An 18,474-nucleotide genomic window follows, 5' to 3' on the forward strand; every position below is an offset into this window, starting at 1 on the left:
CACAGAGCCGGGGGGCGGTGACGCGGGCAGGCAGCGAGCGGAGCCGAGCCGAGCCGAGCCGAGCGCCGCGGCCGGGCTGCAGCAGCCGAGCTCCGCGCGATGCTCCAGTGCGCGGCGGGGAGGGGGCCGCGCTGCAGCAGCCGCGGGACGGCGAGAGCCCGGCTCGGCCGGCGGGAGCAGTGAGAGCCGCCCGGCGCAGCCAGCGAGCGCCAGCAGGTGGGGCGGCTGCGGGCCGGGCTGGAGCGGAGCGCGGGCCTCGGCCTCTAGGGGGCGCCGGCTGCCTGTGACCCGGGGGGAGGGAACGGGGCAGGGACCTTTCCCCTCTAGGGGGCGCCGGCTGCCTGTGACCCGGGGGGAGGGGACGGGGCAGGGACCTTTCCCCTCTAGGGGGCGCCGGCTGCCTGTGACCCGGGGGGAGGGAACGGGGCAGGGACCTTTCCCCTCTAGGGGGCGCCGGCTGCCTGTGACCCGGGGGGAGGGGACGGGGCAGGGACCTTTCCCCTCTAGGGGGCGCCGGCTGCCTGTGACCCGGGGGGAGGGGACGGGGCAGGGACCTTTCCCCTCTAGGGGGCGCCGGCTGCCTGTGACCCGGGGGGAGGGAACGGGGCAGGGACCTTTCCCCTCTAGGGGGCGCCGGCTGCCTGTGACCCGGGGGGAGGGAACGGGGCAGGGACCTTTCCCCTCTAGGGGGCGCCGGCTGCCTGTGACCCGGGGGGAGGGAACGGGGCAGGGACCTTTCCCCTCTAGGGGGCGCCGGCTGCCTGTGACCCGGGGGGAGGGGACGGGGCAGGGACCTTTCCCCTCTAGGGGGTGCCGGCTGCCTGTGACCCGGGGGGAGGGGACGGGGCAGGGACCTTTCCCCTCTAGGGGGCGCTGGCTGTGACCTGTCCGGGGGGGGGAAGGAATGGGGCAGGGGCCTCTAGGGGGCGCTGCCTCCTCTGACGGGGGGGGAGGGAATGGGGCAGGGACCTTTCCCTTCTAGGGGGGGCTGACTATGACCTGACCCGGGAGGGGAATGGGGCAGGGGCCTCTAGGGGGCACTGCCTCCTCTGACCGGGAGGGTTGGGGGGAGGGAATGGGGCAAGAGCCTTTCCCCTCTATATGGTGCCAGTTCTGATCCAGCCCCAGGATGAGGAACTGGCTGGTCTGGGGGTAGAAGACGGGACATAAGCCGCTGGCTGGAAACTGTCGGTCAATGAAGGGCTGTGAGTCCCATTGCAGGGCACTCGTCAGCAGCTGCCTGTGGTGTGAGGGTTCAGGCTGTGGGGGAAGAGGGTGTTGGTGTCCCAGGCCTAGGTGGTTGTTGTGGGTGGGAGAACAATTGGTGACCTGGGCGGGGGGGGGGGAGGTTTGGTGCCCAGGCTCACTTGGAAGGGTGTGTGTGTATGGGGCGGGGGAGGTTTGGTGCCTGGAATCCCAGTGAGGCGGGGCAATTTGGTGTCCAGGCCCCAAATGTGGGTTGCGGGGGAGTTGTTTCCCAGGGCTTAGGCGGAATTTGGGGAGGATTGGCGCCCAGGCGGACCCAGGCAAGGGGAAGATAGGGTTAGTGCCCAGGTTCCAGTTGGGGGCTGTGTGTGGGGGGGGGAGGTTTGCTTCCCAGGCCCCATAGGGGAACGATGAAGATAGGATATTTGGTACCCAAGTCCCAGGTGAAGGTTGTGCAGGGGGAGGGGGAAATTTGGAGCCCTGGATCCAGGTGAGGGGGGAGGTTTAATGCTCCGGCCTCAGGTGGGAGTTGCGGGGGGCACCAAAAGGTCCCAGGCCAGGGTTGTGGGGGGACTGTTGGGTGCCCAGGCCCCAGGTGGGCTTGTGAGGGGGGAAATTTGGTGCAGGTGAGGGTTGACAGGGACGGGTTTGGTGCCCAGGTGGGGGTTGCTGTACGTTTTGGCTCCAGGAGCAGCTCTCGGACCCCACGACCTGGATTTCCAGCAGCATCCAATTTGGGGGTTGGAGCTGGACAGAGTCTCACCCTTGCCTGGGTTGGGACCCAGAAGTCCAGGCCTGACCCTTGATGATGCCGGGCAGGGCACAGTGGACGCGAGAGGTGCTGACAGTATATGTGTGGGGGGGGGGGGAATGCCCCCTCCCAGCCTCTTGCTCCCCTCCCCCCCCCACATCACCATAGAAACGTACCAGGCAGGATGGATTTTTAAGCAGGTCACATGGAGATTTGCTTTGATCCCCCATCCCCCATCCCAGGGCTTTGCAGCCAGAAAGGAGTGGGGAGGGGCAAGGGTGGCCCCCTGGGGAGACATGGGGGAGGGGCAGTGGGGCTCTAACTCTTTGCCCCTCTGCAGGCCCCACCCATCGCCATGCTCATCAAAGAGTATCACATCCTGCTGCCCATGACCTTGGAGGAGTACCAGGTGGCCCAGCTCTATATGATCCAGGTGAGGGGCTGGGGCTGTCTGTCTGGGAGGGCTGGGAGGAGGGGTGTTGATTGGGATGAGACAGGCGCCCGGGCCCAGGTCGGAGCCAATGGCTCAGTGTCTCCCCTCCAGAAGAAGAGCCGGGAGGAGTCAAGCGGCGAGGGCAGCGGGGGTCGAGATCCTGGCCAACCGGCCCTACAGTGACGGCCCGGGAGGCAACGGCCAGTACACCCACAAGATCTACCACGTGGGCTCCCACATCCCCAGCTGGTTCCGGGCCCTGCTGCCCAAGGCTGCCCTGCAGGTGGAGGAGGAGTCGTGGAACGCCTACCCCTACACGCGCACCAGGTGCCGCACGGCGGGCACGGGGAGGGGGCGTGTAAGGCCAGCGGAGGGGCACCCAGGAGGCGGGGAGGGAGCTGTGGAACATTGGTAGCTGTATTCAAGGGCTGCTTTCTTAGCCTGCTCTCTGCTCTGCTGTGTGCTTGTCCAAATCCCTCGCAGGGCCAGGGAGCAGGCACAGAGCAGGGGACAGCCCCCTTCGTTGTGGGCCCCACCTCATGCTGCACTGACAGCCCTAGGGCAGGTGCCTCCCATTCCCTGTCCAACCCCCCATTTCCTTAGCACTGCCCCTGCCCCCACCCGGCCTGGCAGCACCACGCGGCGCCCCTCACAATCGGGCGCCCCCGGCTGTCGCCCGGTCAGCCCGTAGCTTGGGCAGGGCAAGGATGGGGGCAAGACCAGGGGAGAAGCAGTGTGGGGTGGGACTAGGGCCGAGTGGGGCGGGATGGGGGGAGAGTGAGGCAGAGGTGGAGGTGGGACAGGCGGTAGGGCTGGTCAGAGGTGGGGCAGGGCAGAAACTGCCTATTTCATCCCCCCGCTCCCTCCTTTCTGCCACCTCCCAGGTACACCTGCCCCTTTGTGGAGAAGTTCTCCATCGAGATCGAGACCTATTACCGGCCTGACGCCGGCAAACAGACCAACGTCTTCAACCTCACGGCGGCCGAGAAGAGGCAGCGGATTCTGGGTGAGCCTGGCTAGTGGGGACAGCTCCCAGCGGGGCACTTGACTGGTGAGCCAGTCTGCACCTCCGCTCCCCAAGAGGGGGAGGTACGGTGCCAGACCCAGGGGCGGTAGCCGAGACCTGCCCTGCCTTGCAACTCGTAGTTGTGCCAGAAGGGAGCTCAGGGCAGGGGAGGGGGCAGCTCTGGTAGGTGAGAGGATGCCGGGGACTAGGCGCTGGAGCCTGGGGAGCTACCACCCCCTACTCCTGAGTCGGGTTTGCTGGAGGGGAGAGAGGTCCTTGAGCCCTACTGCTGGCGTGTGCTCTGTCCCAGAGTGCCGTGGGGGGCGGGGCATTCCTCCACCGACCAGTCTCCCTCCCTTTTGTGCCCCACCCCTCACACTCCTCCAAACTCCCTGCTTTGTTGCTCTGCAACAAAAAAATTGGGGAAAGGGTCCCCCAGTGCATTGTGAGGAAGGGGGCCCCTGGGGCATTGCAGGGAAGGGGGCCCCATGGGGCATTGTGGGGAAGGGGGCCCCATGGGGCATTATGGGGAAGGAGGCTCCTGGGGCATTGCGGGGAAGGGGGCCCCTGGGGCATTGCAGGGAAGGGGGCCCCTGGGGCATTGCAGGGAAGGGGGCCCCATGGGGCATTGCGGGGAAGGGGGCCCCATGGGGCATTATGGGGAAGGAGGCTCCTGGGGCATTGCAGGGAAGGGGGCCCCATGGGGCATTGCGGGGAAGGGGGCCCCATGGGGCATTATGGGGAAGGGGGCCCCTGGGGCATTATGGGGAAGGGGGCCCCTGGGGCATTGTGGGGAAGGGGGCAGGTTTTCACCTGTCCCTGTGGAGCTGCAGCGGGTGAGACCCTGGCCCTGGGGCAGGTGGGTGCCACGGATGGGTGCTGACTCCCTGCTGCCCCCAGACACCATTGACATTGTGCGGGACCCCATCTCGCCCAACGAGTACAAAGCGGAGGAGGACCCCAAGCTGTACCGCTCGGCGAAGACGGGCCGGGGGCCGCTGGGCGAGGACTGGCTGGAGGGGGCCATGGCTGCCGGGCCCCTCATGTGCGCCTACAAGCTGTGCAAGGTGGAGTTCCGCTACTGGGGCATGCAGTCCAAGATCGAGCAGTTCATCCACGACGTAGGTGAGCGCTGCCCTGCCCCCGCCTCTCCCCACTTCCCTTAGCGCTGCCCTGCTCCCGCCCCGCCTCTCCCCACTTCTATTAGCACTGCCCCGGTCTCCCCGCCCCAACCCCCCACTTCCCTTAGCGCTGCCCCGGTCTCCCCGCCCCAACCCCCCACTTCCCTTAGCGCTGCCCCGGTCTCCCCACTCCAACCCCCCATTTCCCTTAGCACTGCCCCGGTCTCCCCACTCCAACCCCCCATTTCCCTTAGCGCTGCCCCGGTCTCCCCACTCCAACCCCCCATTTCCTCACCACTGCCCCGGTCCCTGTGCCCCGATCCTCCTGCTTCCCTTAGCGCTGCCCCTGCTCTGATCCCCCCCACTCCTCTTAGCTTCCCTGGCTGGGAAGGGCTGCTTTGGCTCAGACTGAGGAGCTTGGTGAGGGAGGGGTGCTCTGGCTGGGGGGTGCCTGGCGGGGGAGGGATGCTCTGGCTGCGGGGTGCCTGGCAGGGGAGGGGTGCTCTGGCTGGGGGGTGCCTGGCAGGGGAGGGGTGCTCTGGCTGGGGGGTGCCTGGCGGGGGAGGGGTGCTCTGGCTGGGGGGGTGCCTGGCGGGGGAGGGATGCTCTGGCTGCGGGGTGCCTGGCAGGGGAGGGGTGCTCTGGCTGGGGGGTGCCTGGCAGGGGAGGGGTGCTCTGGCTGCGGGGTGCCTGGCAGGGGAGGGGTGCTCTGGCTGAGGGGTGCCTGGCGGGGGAGGGGTGCTCTGGCTGGGGGGTGCCTGGCAGGGGAGGGGTGCTCTGGCTGAGGGGTGCCTGGCAGGGGAGGGGTGCTCTGGCTGCGGGGTGCCTGGCGGGGGAGGGGTGCTCTGGCTGGGGGATGCCTGGCAGGGGAGGGGTGCTCTGGCTGGGGGGTGCCTGGCGGGGGAGGGGTGCTCTGGCTGCGGGGTGCCTGGCAGGGGAGGGGTGCTCTGGCTGCGGGGTGCCTGGCGGAGGAGGGGTGCTCTGGCTGGGGAGTGCCTGGCGGAGGAGGGGTGCTCTGGCTGGGGGGTGCCTGGCGGGGGAGGGGTGCTCTGGCTGTGGGGTGCCTGGCAGGGGAGGGGTGCTCTGGCTGCGGGGTGCCTGGCGGAGGAGGGGTGCTCTGGCTGGGGGGTGCCTGGCGGGGGAGGGGTGCTCTGGCTGGGGGGTGCCTGGCAGGGGAGGGGTGCTCTGGCTGCGGGGTGCCTGGCGGGGGAGGGGTGCTCTGGCTGCAGGGTGCCTGGCGGAGGAGGGGTGCTCTGGCTGGGGGGTGCCTGGCAGGGGAGGGGTGCTCTGGCTGTGGGGTGCCTGGCGGGGGAGGGGTGCTCTGGCTGTGGGGTGCCTGGCGGGGGAGGGGTGCTCTGGCTGGGGGAGCCGATGGAGGAGAAGTTCTCTGACTGTGGGGGACGTAGTGGGAGAGGGATGCTTTGGCTGGAGAGGCCCGACAGGGGCGGGATGCTCTGGTGGGGGGCTTGGGGTGAGGGGCGCCTTGGCTGTGCCACACTCCCCGTCCCCTCCCCCCAGGGCTGCGGAAGGTGATGCTGCGGGCGCACCGCCAGGCCTGGTGCTGGCAGGACGAGTGGACGGAGCTGACCATGGAGGATATCCGGCAGCTGGAGGAGGAGACGGCCCGCATGCTGGCCCAGAAGATGGCCAAGTGCACTGAGGCCGAGGAGGCGGCTGCTGCCCCCAGCACCGAGGGCCGGGCCGAGCTGGGCAGCGCTGATGGGCAGGACCAAGCGGAGGGGCAGGAGCCACCCGACGCCTCCCCTGACGACGCCTTCACTAAGCAGTGGTCCACGTCCTCCCGCTCCTCCTACTCCTCCCAGCACGGAGGTGCGGGCCTCGGGGCACGTGGGGAGTGATGCTGGCGGGGTGGGGCTGCAAGGAGTGGGGTGGAGGTGTGGGATGGGAGCACTGGCCAAAGTGGGGCTGGAGGTGCTGCAGGCAGCAGGGAAGGGCTACTGGCAGAGGCAGGCAGTTGGGCAGGGCTGGGGGGGTGGGCTGTGGGGCAGGTGTGCTGGGGGACAGGGCGCTGGGGGAGGGGCGGTGCTGGCAGGGACACTGAGGGACAGGGCGCTGGGGGAGGGGCGGTGCTGGCAGGGACACTGGGGGACAGGGCACTGGGGGAGGGGTGGTGCTGGCAGGGGCACTGGGGGACAGGGCGCTGGGGGAGGGGCGGTGCTGGCAGGGGCACTGGGGGACAGGGCGCTGGGGGAGGGGCGGTGCTGGCAGGGGCACTGGGGGACAGGGCGCTGGGGGAGGGGCGGTGCTGGCAGGGGCACTGGGGGACAGGGCACAGGGGGAGGGGTGGTGCTGGCAGGTGTGCTGGGGGACAGGGCGCTGGGGGAGGGGTGGTGCTGGCAGGGACACTGGGGGACAGGGCACAGGGGGAGGGGTGGTGCTAGCGGGGGCACTGGGGGACAGGGCACAGGGGGAGGGGTGGTGCTGGCAGGGACACTGGGGGACAGGGCACTGGGGGAGGGGCGGTGCTGGCAGGGACACTGGGGGACAGGGCACAGGGGGAGGGGTGGTGCTAGCGGGGGCACTGGGGGACAGGGCACAGGGGGAGGGGTGGTGCTGGCAGGGACACTGGGGGACAGGGCACTGGGGGAGGGGCGGTGCTGGCAGGGACACTGGGGGACAGGGCACAGGGGGAGGGGTGGTGCTGGCAGGGACACTGGGGGACAGGGCACAGGGGGAGGGGTGGTGCTAGCGGGGGCACTGGGGGACAGGGCACAGGGGGAGGGGTGGTGCTGGCAGGGACACTGGGGGACAGGGCACAGGGGGAGGGGTGGTGCTGGCAGGGACACTGGGGGACAGGGCACAGGGGGAGGGGTGGTGCTAGCGGGGGCACTGGGGGACAGGGCACAGGGGGAGGGGTGGTGCTGGCAGGGACACTGGGGGACAGGGCACAGGGGGAGGGGTGGTGCTAGCGGGGGCACTGGGGGACAGGGCACAGGGGGAGGGGTGGTGCTGGCAGGGACACTGGGGGACAGGGCACAGGGGGAGGGGTGGTGCTGGCAGGTGTGCTGGGGAACAGGGCACTGGGGGAGGGGTGGTGCTAGCGGGGGCACTGGGGGACAGGGCACAGGGGGAGGGGTGGTGCTAGCGGGGGCACTGGGGGACAGGGCACAGGGGGAGGGGTGGTGCTAGCGGGGGCTCTGGGGGACAGGGCACAGGGGGAGGGGTGGTGCTAGCGGGGGCACTGGGGGACAGGGCACAGGGGGAGGGGTGGTGCTGGCAGGGGCACTGGGGGACAGGGCACAGGGGGAGGGGCGGTGCTGGTGGGGGCTCTGGGAGACAGGGCACTGGGGGAGGGGTGGTGCTAGCGGGGGCTCTGGGAGACAGGGCACAGGGGGAGGGGTGGTGCTAGCGGGGGCTCTGGGGGACAGGGCACAGGGGGAGGGGTGGTGCTAGCGGGGGCTCTGGGGGACAGGGCACAGGGGGAGGGGCGGTGCTGGCAGGGACACTGGGAGACAGGGCACAGGGGGAGGGGTGGTGCTGGCAGGGACACTGGGAGACAGGGCACAGGGGGAGGGGCGGTGCTGGTGGGGGCTCTGGGAGACAGGGCACTGGGGGAGGGGTGGTGCTAGCGGGGGCTCTGGGAGACAGGGCACAGGGGGAGGGGTGGTGCTAGCGGGGGCTCTGGGGGACAGGGCACAGGGGGAGGGGCGGTGCTGGCAGGGACACTGGGAGACAGGGCACAGGGGGAGGGGTGGTGCTGGTGGGGGCTCTGGGAGACAGGGCACTGGGGGAGGGGTGGTGCTGGGGGCACTGGGGGAGGGGTGGTGCTGGTGGGGGCTCTGGGAGACAGGGCACTGGGGGAGGGGTGGTGCTAGCGGGGGCTCTGGGAGACAGGGCACAGGGGGAGGGGTGGTGCTGGTGGGGGCTCTGGGGGACAGGGCACAGGGGGAGGGGCGGTGCTGGTGGGGGCTCTGGGAGACAGGGCACTGGGGGAGGGGTGGTGCTAGCGGGGGCTCTGGGAGACAGGGCACAGGGGGAGGGGTGGTGCTAGCGGGGGCTCTGGGGGACAGGGCACAGGGGGAGGGGTGGTGCTAGCGGGGGCTCTGGGGGACAGGGCACAGGGGGAGGGGTGGTGCTGGTGGGGGCTCTGGGAGACAGGGCACTGGGGGAGGGGTGGTGCTGGTGGGGGCTCTGGGAGACAGGGCACAGGGGGAGGGGTGGTGCTGGTGGGGGCTCTGGGGGACAGGGCACAGGGGGAGGGGCGGTGCTGGTGGGGGCTCTGGGAGACAGGGCACTGGGGGAGGGGTGGTGCTAGCGGGGGCTCTGGGAGACAGGGCACAGGGGGAGGGGTGGTGCTGGTGGGGGCTCTGGGGGACAGGGCACAGGGGGAGGGGCGGTGCTAGCGGGGGCTCTGGGGGACAGGGCACAGGGGGAGGGGCGGTGCTGGCAGGGACACTGGGAGACAGGGCACAGGGGGAGGGGTGGTGCTGGCAGGGACACTGGGAGACAGGGCACAGGGGGAGGGGCGGTGCTGGTGGGGGCTCTGGGAGACAGGGCACTGGGGGAGGGGTGGTGCTAGCGGGGGCTCTGGGAGACAGGGCACAGGGGGAGGGGTGGTGCTAGCGGGGGCTCTGGGGGACAGGGCACAGGGGGAGGGGCGGTGCTGGCAGGGACACTGGGAGACAGGGTACAGGGGGAGGGGTGGTGCTGGCAGGGACACTGGGGGACAGGGCACAGGGGGAGGGGCGGTGCTGGCAGGGACACTGGGGGACAGGGCACAGGGGGAGGGGCGGTGCTGGCAGGGACACTGGGAGACAGGGCACTGGGGGAGGGGCGGTGCTGGTGGGGGCTCTGGGGGACAGGGCACTGCGGGAGGGGCGGTGCTAGCGGGGACTCTGGGCGATAGGGGTGCCCAAGAGTGGGGTGCTCGCTGGGGGACTCGGTGGGGTGCTGGTGGGAGCGCTGTGGGGCAGGCTGCCCAGTCTCTGGTATCTGACCTTGGCCCCTCTCCCCAGGGGGGGTGTCGCCCCAGAGTCTCTCAGAGTGGCGCATGCAGAACATCGCCCGGGACTCGGAGAACAGCTCAGAGGATGAATTTTTCGATGCGCACGGTACGAGTGGGGAGGGGTCCCCCATTCCTGGTGGCTATGCACTTGGGGCACCCCCTCTTCCTCAGGGGTGTCTCTGCTGGGGGTCCCCTATTCCCAGAGATGGGTGCTGGGACCCCTCAGTCCAGGGAGCCATGCGCCAACAATATCCCCTATTCCCACGGGTGTCTCTCCGGGACTCCCTCATTCTTGGGGGGGGTCTCAGTCTCATGACCCACCTTCCCCCACAGAGGATCTGTCTGACAGCGACGAGGTCTTTGCCAAGGAGATGACCAAGTGGAACTCCAACGACTTCCTGGACACCCTGGAGCGGCCAGGCGAGCTGGAGGAGGGGCTGGGTGAGTGCGGGGCAGGGCAGGGGAGCAGGAGGGACTGCAGGAAGCTGGAAGTGGGGAGCAGGAGAGAGCTGGGGCAGGGCAGCCAGAGGGAGGAGTCAGAGGGTTGGGAGGGTGGGGGGTTGTGACGGGGCAGGTGGAGGCAGGAGGATGGGGGTGGGTCGAGTGGGGGGGTGGGGCAGTGGGTCTGAGCACAGCAGGGATCCAGCAGCTGGGCCTCCCTCCCCCTCCGGGGCACCTCCCACGCCAGCATGCTTACCTGGGCTTTGTCTGTGCAGGGGACGGGACCAGCGTGGCCAAGCCCAATGGCAGTGGACTGACTCAGGCCAGCTTTGCTGAGGTGTGTGTCCCCTGTCGTGGCCCTGGCCTTACCACCTGTCCCAGCCCCACCCCGACTGGTCCTGCCCTCTCCTTGCAACCCAGGTGCCACTTGCCTTCCCCCCGGGCACCACTAGCCATGGCCTCCCCCAGCACAGACACCCCCCATCCCAGCAGGGGACAGAGCTGGCTGCTGACAGGCCAGTGTGCCTGGGGCAGCTACATGGGACCAGTGTGAGTGCCACGGCCCACCCTCCCCACACCACGGGCCCCTGGCCCCGCCTGCCCCACTGACGGCTTGTCTCTGCAGGGCGGCTCCGTGGAGAACGTGGCGCAGGCCTGCCGAATCCACGTGCTGTTCCTCATCCTGCACAGCGGCAACATCCTGGACCAGGGAGCGGGCGAGCCGGGCTCCAAGCAGGCTGACGTGCAGACGCTGGCCGCCACCTTCGACGCCGTCGCCCGCGTGCACTTCCCCGAGGCGCTGGGCCATGTGGCGCTGCGCCTGGTGCCCTGCCCGCCCATCTGTGCCGCCGCCTACGCCCTGGTCTCCAAGTACGTCCTCTCTCCTGCCGGGGCACTGCCTGCAGCGGGAGCTGGCCCCAGTGCGGCACTAGGGGGCGCTGTCCTGCAGGGCATGGGGGGAACCTATAGGGGGTGCTCTCTCCAGGGAAGACAGTCCTGACCACTGGGCAGCACTAGGGGGCGCTGTGTTGCAGGGACTGAGATGGAAGCTCCATAGCAGACACTCTCCCGTGGCAGTGATGCCCCAGTGCGGCACTAGGGGGCGCTGTGCTGCAAGGAGGAGGCTCTATAGGGGGCGCTCTCCCTTGGCAGTGCCGCCCCAGTGCGGCACTAGGGGGCGCTGTGCTGCAAGGAGGAGGCTCTATAGGGGGCGCTCTCCCTTGGCAGTGCCGCCCCAGTGCGACACTAGGGGGCGCTGTGCTGTAAGGAGGAGGCTCTATAGGGGGCGCTCTCCCTTGGCAATGCCGCCCCAGTGCAGCATTAGGGGGCGCTGCGCTGCCCTCCTGTTCAGCGGATGAGCTGCTGCTGGGTGTGGTGGTTTTAAGGGTTTATAATCCCTGGTTGCAGTTGTTATTAATGTAACCATCTGACTCAGACTCCACAGAGCTGCAGCCGACTGGGCCTGGGATGAACGGCAAAGCCAAGTTCTTAGTCCCACGCAGCGTGTAGGCAAGAGAGCCCCAGCCCCCACCCCGAGAGCAGGAACACGGCGCTAGGGACCCTTTGGAGCTGTTCCCTGCATGCGCGCAGACACACACCCTGCCTTGGGGGCCTAGCACTGCTAGGCAAAGGCAGCCCTGCCCTGGCCTGCCCGAGGAGTTGCTGTCTGTATGCCCGTTTGGGAGCAGGGTGGGGCTGGCGCCGTGGGGCTCAGGTGGGGGGAGCAGGAAGTGCTGGGTGTAGGGTGGGGGAGTTGTGGGGCTGTGGAGTTAAAGGCTGATCTAGATAGCAGCGAGAACTCCCGAGGGCCACAGGGCTGCTGACCCCCTGCTAACGTGCTGACGGTCTTGTGTCCTGCAGAGCGAAAGCAAAGGCTCTGTGGGCTATGGTGGGTGGGGTCCCATGGGCCTGCTGCCCTGCCCAGCTGCCTGTGCCGTCCCATGGGGCTGCCTTCAGCTCATAGCAGAGGAGCATGGGGGTATCTGGGCAGCTGCCGCCTCTTTCACCGCTCCCCTCTCTCCCCCAGCCTCAGCCCCTACAGCCACGATGGGGACAGCCTGTCCAGCAGCCAGGACCACATCCCCCTGGCCGCCCTGCCGCTGCTGGCCACGTCCTCCGGGAGCTACCAGCACGCCGTGGCCACCACCGTCGCCCGCACCAACCAGGCCCACAGCGCCTTCCTGCACTCCGCCGAGGGCTCCGGCTTCTGCGGCCAGGTCAGGGGGCAGTGCTGGGGGGCGGCGAGCAGTGGTTGCTGGCTGTAGGCACAGCTGGGAGGAGGATGCGGGTGGAGCTGTGGGGATCAGGCGGGGGGGGGGGGTTGCTAGGGGGCGGGGGTGATGGCTGTAGGAGGGAGAAGCTGTGCGGATGGCATCTCTGACTGGGGGGCTGGAGAAGGGAGCGCTGGCTGTGGGGGGCAGACGGGAGGGCATTGTGAGGAGTGGGGGGTGGAGGCAGTGGGGTGGGGGACTGTTGGCAGGGGGCAGAGGCTGTGAAGGTGGGCTAGGATGGGGGACAGGGTGTGGTGTCTCTCCCGGGTCTGACAGCGCCTCCTGCCGGCAGGTGGTGCTGATCGGTGACTGCGTGGGGGGCATCCTGGGTTTTGATGCCCTGTGCCAGAGCCGGGCGGGCACTGTGGGGAGCCGGAGCAGCAGCCGCCGGGGCAGCCTGGTGAGTGCCTGGGCCCCGCTCTGCCAGGGGAGCTGGGGTGGCTCTGGGGGCCCCTCTATGGGATCCCCCATTTCCATGTCTCCCCACCCTGCCCCTTACCCAGCCCCCGAGGGCTGGAGCCTGCTGGGCTGTCCATGACCCTGATCCTGCTTGTGGGGGGGAGGGGCCAGCAGCCCACAGAGCCCTGGTCTGGCATGGGGCGGGTCTCAGTGGGGGCATGGAAGGCCCCCTGAGGTGGGCGGGGAAAGCACCCACGATGAGTGGGAGGACGGTGCTGGCCCTGTGGGTGCTGGGGTGCTTCCAGTGGGGTGGGTGGCGCTGGCCCCGTGAGATGTGGGGTGCCCGCAGTGAGTTGGGTAGCGCTGGCTGTAGGGGGGGTGAGGTGCCTGCAATGGGGTGGGCGGTGCTGGCCCCGTGAGGTGTGGGGTGCCCACACTGGAGTAGGTAGCGCTGGCTATTGCAAGGGGTGAGGTGCCCGCAGTGGGGTGGGCGGCGTTGGCCCCGTGGGGGGTGGGGTGCCCGCAGTGGGATGGGCGGCGTTGGCCCCGTGGGGGGTGGGGTGCCCGCAGTGGGGTGGGCGGCGTTGGCCCCGTGGGGGGTGGGGTGCCCGCAGTGGGGTGGGCGGCGTTGGCCCCGTGGGGGGTGGGGTGCCCGCAGTGGGGTGGGTGGCGCTGGCCCCGTGGGGGGTGGGGTGCCCGCAGTGGGGTGGGCGGCGCTGGCCCCGTAGGGGGTGAGGTGCCCGCAGTGGGATGGGCGGCGTTGGCCCCGTGGGGGGTGGGGTGCCCGCAGTGGGGTGGGCGGCGCTGGCCCTGTGGGGGGTGGGGTGCCCGCAGTGGGGTGGGCGGCGCTGGCCCCGTGGGGGGTGGGGTGCCCGCAGTGGGGTGGGCGGCGCTGGCCCCGTGGGGTGCCTGCAGTGGGGTGGGCGGCGCTGGCCCCGTAGGGGGTGGGGTGCCCGCAGTGGGGTGGGCGGCGTTGGCCCCGTGGGGGGTGGGGTGCCTGCAGTGGGGTGGGCGGCGCTGGCCCCGTGGGGGATGGGGTGCCCGCAGTGGGGTGGGCGGCGCTGGCCCCGTGGGGGGTGGGGTGCCTGCAGTGGGGTGGGCGGCGCTGGCCCCGTGGGGGGTGGGGTGCCCGCAGTGGGGTGGGCGGCGCTGGCCCCGTGGGGGATGGGGTGCCCGCAGTGGGGTGGGCGGCGCTGGCCCCGTGGGGGGTGGGGTGCCCGCAGTGGGGTGGGCGGCGCTGGCCCCGTGGGGGGGTGGGGTGCCCGCAGTGGGGTGGGCGGCGCTGGCCCCGTGGGGGGGTGGGGTGCCCGCAGTGGGGTGGGCGGCGCTGGCCCCGTGGGGGGGTGGGGTGCCCGCAGTGGGGTGGGCGGCGCTGGCCCCGTGGGGGGTGGGGTGCCCGCAGTGGGGTGGGCGGCGTTGGCCCCGTGGGGGGGTGGGGTGCCCGCAGTGGGGTGGGCGGCGCTGGCCCCGTGGGGGGTGGGGTGCCCGCAGTGGGGTGGGCGGCGCTGGCCCCGTAGGGGGTGGGGTGCCCGCAGTGGGGTGGGCGGCGCTGGCCCCGTAGGGGGTGGGGTGCCCGCAGTGGGGTGGGCGGCGCTGGCCCCGTGGGGGGTGGGGTGCCCGCAGTGGGGTGGGCGGCGCTGGCCCCGTAGGGGGTGGGGTGCCCGCAGTGGGGTGGGCGGTGCTGGCCCCGTGGGGGGTGGGGTGCCCGCAGTGGGGTGGGCGGCGCTGGCCCCGTGGGGGGTGGGGTGCCCGCAGTGGGGTGGGCGGCGCTGGCCCCGTAGGGGGTGGGGTGCCCGCAGTGGGGTGGGCGGCGCTGGCCCCGTAGGGGGTGGGGTGCCCCCACTGGATGCCATCCCAGCAGGGCCCTGCTCTCTCTTCCCAGAACATAGAGCCAATCTCCCCGGAGCTCGGCAGCAGGAAGGACCCGCTGGCCGAGGGGGCAGGGGCACTGGGCCGGGCCAGCCCTGAGCCAGGGGCGCTCCCGCCCCCCCAGGAGCACGGCGACGTGGACTCTGTGCGCCAGCAGCACAATTTCCTGTGCAGGTGAGAGGCCCGGGGCTGGGGCAGGGCTGCCCCTGGTTGTGAGGGAGGCAAGGGGTGGCCCTTCTAGGGAGGATGCTGGCAGATTCGGCACAGTGGCTGTGGGCCCCCAGCACAGCTCGCCCCATTGACCACGTGTGACAGCCGCACCCCAACCCCACGGGAGCCGCGCCACGTGGCTGGGGCTGGACAGGAGACAGCGCCCCCTGGAGGAGAACGGCCCCGTGTCCCATTCCCGGCCCCCCTGAGCCAGCCAGCCCCCGCCCTGGAGGGGAACGGTCCCACGTCCCGTCCGGGAGCCGACTGGAGCCCGCTCTCCTGTCCTCTCCAGCCTGCAGGCCAGCGTCCCCCAGGGGGAGGCGGAGCTGCGGCGCAGCAGTTACTCCTCGGGCTCAGCGCCGGACGGGGGCGAGGGCGCGGCCACCCGCCTCGACTTCAAGGTGTCCGGCTTCTTCCTGTTCGGCTCGCCGCTGGGGCTGGTGCTAGCGCTGCGCAAGACTGTCATGCCAGCCTTGGACGGTGAGGGACCCCCGTGCCAGCCTGCCCCGGCCCCCTGACAGAGCTCCCCCAGGGCCGACACCGGGCCGGCTCTCTGCCTCCAGCACTGACCCCCACGTGCACACACCTGGGCTCCCCCCTGACGTAGGCACTGCCCCCGGGCGGGGATTTCCTGCCGGGATTGCCTAGGAGAGAAAGCCCCTGGTCCTGCCTCTGCCGACGTATCCGTCGTCTGCCAGGCCCCAGGGTCAGCTTTTCCGCAGCGGGTCCAGGTGAGGACAGGCCTCTGGTGGAGCAAAGGGCCGGGCAAGGATCTGCAGTGAGAGACCAGGGCCTCTTCCTCCGTCCGTGCTTGGCAGGCCCCTGGAAGCTGCTGCTGGAGAGGCCTTGGGGAAGCCAAACATCATCACAGTCTCTGCTCTTGCCTGGAGCCTCTGGGGTCTGTGAAAGCGGCTCCTGGGCAGCCACGCTCTGATCGTAGCAATGACGGGCTGGAAGGGGCCTCGAAAGCTAAGTCCGTCCGCCTGCCCCAGGACAGGAGCATGTAAAACTAGCCCAGCCCTGATGGGTTTGTCTCAATTATTCTTCAACACCCATAGGGCTGGGGATTCCCCCACTTCTCTTGGAAGCCATTGCAGCTTCCCAGGATCCGTGGTAGGCCCCAGCTGTTAAACTGCTGTGGGGAACCTATGGCCCCAGGGCCGGATCTGGCCCCCGGCTTGCCTAGATCCAGCCTCACTCACCTCTCGTAGAGCAGTTCGAATGGGGAGACCTTGTAGATTTGCAGATAGAGTAAGTGCTTGTCGCAGTCCTGTAGCTGTTAGTCTGTAAGTGCCCTCTGCATTATGGTCAAGGTCCCACTAAACTTCTCCATCAGCCTGTTGGCTGGAGCTGTTGGAACAAACTGACCAGTTAAAAAGTTGTAAGTCACCAGGCCTGGCTGGAATTCACACGTGAGTTCTGAAGGAACTCAAATATGGAATTACAAAACTCCTGACTGTGGTACATAACCTCTCGCAGCTCCTGGAAAAGGTAGCGAAGCTAACGCTGATTTTTAAAAAAGGCTCCAGAGGTTAGCCCATCAATGACAGCCTGGTAAGCCTAACTTCAGTCCTGGGCAAATTGGCTGAAACTAGAGTAAAGCACAATTGCCGGACACAGAGATGAACATAATTTGTTGGGGGGAAAGTCAACAAGGTTTCCGCAAAGGAAAATCATGTCTCACTGATCTATTAGAATTCTTCGAGGGTGTCAACAACCATGTGCACAAGGGGGATCTGGTGGATATAGTGTACTTTGACCATCAGAAAGCCTTTGGCGAGGTCGTAGAAGAGTAGGGTTGGAAGAGACCTCAGGAAGTGAACTAGTCCAAAGCAAGACCAACCCCACTACATCACCAAAGGCTCTTAAGCAAAGGAAGCTGCAAAGGAAGGAAGAGGAAAGGACCTCTCATGGACCAGTCACTGGTTAAAAGATAGAAGGCATCAGTGGGCTGTTTTTACAATGGAGAGAAGTAAATAGCAGGGTTCTCCAAGGATTTCTGCTGGGACCTCTACTAAAAAAGGGAGACGCAATTAGGTGGCAGTTTGCAAATGATATAAAATGACTCCGGTGCAGTTTAAGTGCAAAGCTGACTGTGGAAAGCTTCAAAGGGCTCTCACAAAACCTGGCAACATGATAGCAGGCAAAAGTCAATGTTGATGAGGGCAGAATGCATTGGAAAACAATCCCGAGTCGGCATGCAACATGATGGGGGTTTCCATTAGCTGTTGCCACTCAAGGAGACCTTAAAGGCCACATGGACAGTTGGCTGATGTCTGCTCCATGCACAGCAGCAGTCAGCTAAAGCTAAGCAAATGTTAGGACCCATTAGGAAAGGAATCAATGACAGAAAATGAAATGCCGCTACCCAAGTCCGTGGTATGTACACTGAGAGCAGTTCTGGTCACCCTATCTCAAAAAAGGTATCTTGGAATTGGAAGAGGTACAGAGAATGGCATGCTTAAAGCATGGAACAGCTTCCCTAAAAGGAGAGATTAAACATGAGAACGGCCAGATTGGGTCAGACCAAAGATCTGTCTAGCCCAGTGTCCTGTCTGCTGACATGGCTGCTACTTGGTGCCCCAGAGGGAATGAACAGAACAAACAAATCATAAAATGATCCCTCCATCACCCATTCCCAGCTAATGGCAAACAGAGGCTAGGTACGCCATCCCTGCCCATCCTGGCTAATAGCTATTGATGGACCTGTTGTCCATGGATTTATCTAGCTCTTTTTAGAACCTTATTAAAAATCTTGGTTTTCCCAACATCCTCTGGCAAGGAGTTCCACAGGTTGTGTGTATGTGTGAAGAAAAACTTCCTTTAGTTTGTTTTTAACCTGCTACCTATTCATCTCATTTGGTGACCCCCAGTTCTTGTGAGGGACGCGCTACAGGTCTATAAATTCATGACTGGTGTAGAGAAAGTGAATAGGGAAGTGTTATTTGTTCCTTGCACAGGAAGTAGGGGGGCAGCCAATGAGAGGACTAGGCAGCAGGTTTATGACACACATAGGCCGTGTCTAGATTGGCATGATTTTCCGGAAATGCTTTTAACGGAAAAGTTTTCCATTAAAAGCATTTTCAGAACAGAGTGTCTAGATTGGCATGGACGATTTTCCACAAAAGCACAAAAGGATGTTTTTCTTCACACCGTCAATCTAGACGCGCTTTTCCTCAAAAAAGCCCCGATCGCCATTTTCGCAATCAGGGCTTTTTTGCGGAAAACAAATCTGAGCTGTCTACACTGGTCCTTTTGCGCAAAAGCTTTGTGCAAAAGGGACTTTTGCCTGAACGGGAGCAGAATAGTATTTCCGCAAGAAGCACGGATTTCTTACAGTAGGAAGTCAGGGTGGCTACGTCTAGACTGGCCACAAATTCCAGAAAAGGGATGCAAATCAGGTAAGTCAGCATAGGGAAATCTGCGGGGGATTTAAATATCCCCCGTGGATTTAAATAAACATCTCCGCCACTTTTTTTCCGGCTTGGGGAAAAGCCGGAAAAAAGCGTCTAGACTGGCGCGATCCTCCGGAATAAAACCCTTTTCCGGAGGATCTCTTATTCCTACCTTCAGGTAGGAAAAGCGGCTGATTTTCCTGAAAAACTGGCCAGTCTAGACACAGCCATAAGGAAGTGCTTCACACAATGCTCCGTCAACCGGTGGAAAAGTAAAAGTGGGTTCAAAACAGAATGAGCTACATTCATGGAGGGTCGGTCCTTTGCTGGCCATTAGCCAAGGTAGTCACACACCCAACCCCAAAGCTGGGACTGGGTGCTAGGGGATGGATCACTGAGAAGTTGCT

The 18,474-nt window shown here is 67.0% G+C and overlaps 1 protein-coding gene across 1 annotated transcript in view; it reads left to right on the forward strand.

The window, feature by feature from the left end:
* The window catches only part of PITPNM1 (phosphatidylinositol transfer protein membrane associated 1), a 28,792-nt gene continuing 10,318 nt past the window's right edge, over positions 1 to 18,474 (forward strand). The window contains 15 exon segments of the mRNA XM_075928881.1: positions 1 to 216; positions 2,298 to 2,390; positions 2,502 to 2,537; positions 2,539 to 2,717; positions 3,275 to 3,396; positions 4,297 to 4,521; positions 6,036 to 6,347; positions 9,494 to 9,589; positions 9,817 to 9,924; positions 10,200 to 10,261; positions 10,550 to 10,794; positions 11,951 to 12,140; positions 12,487 to 12,594; positions 14,476 to 14,636; positions 14,965 to 15,152. Coding sequence (XP_075784996.1) covers positions 2,313 to 2,390; positions 2,502 to 2,537; positions 2,539 to 2,717; positions 3,275 to 3,396; positions 4,297 to 4,521; positions 6,036 to 6,347; positions 9,494 to 9,589; positions 9,817 to 9,924; positions 10,200 to 10,261; positions 10,550 to 10,794; positions 11,951 to 12,140; positions 12,487 to 12,594; positions 14,476 to 14,636; positions 14,965 to 15,152 — 2,110 coding nt within the window. The 5' untranslated portion in view covers positions 1 to 216; positions 2,298 to 2,312.

Source organism: Pelodiscus sinensis, chromosome 4 (assembly GCF_049634645.1).
Source record: "Pelodiscus sinensis isolate JC-2024 chromosome 4, ASM4963464v1, whole genome shotgun sequence".
In the NCBI taxonomy this organism is placed as follows: Eukaryota; Metazoa; Chordata; order Testudines; family Trionychidae; genus Pelodiscus; species Pelodiscus sinensis.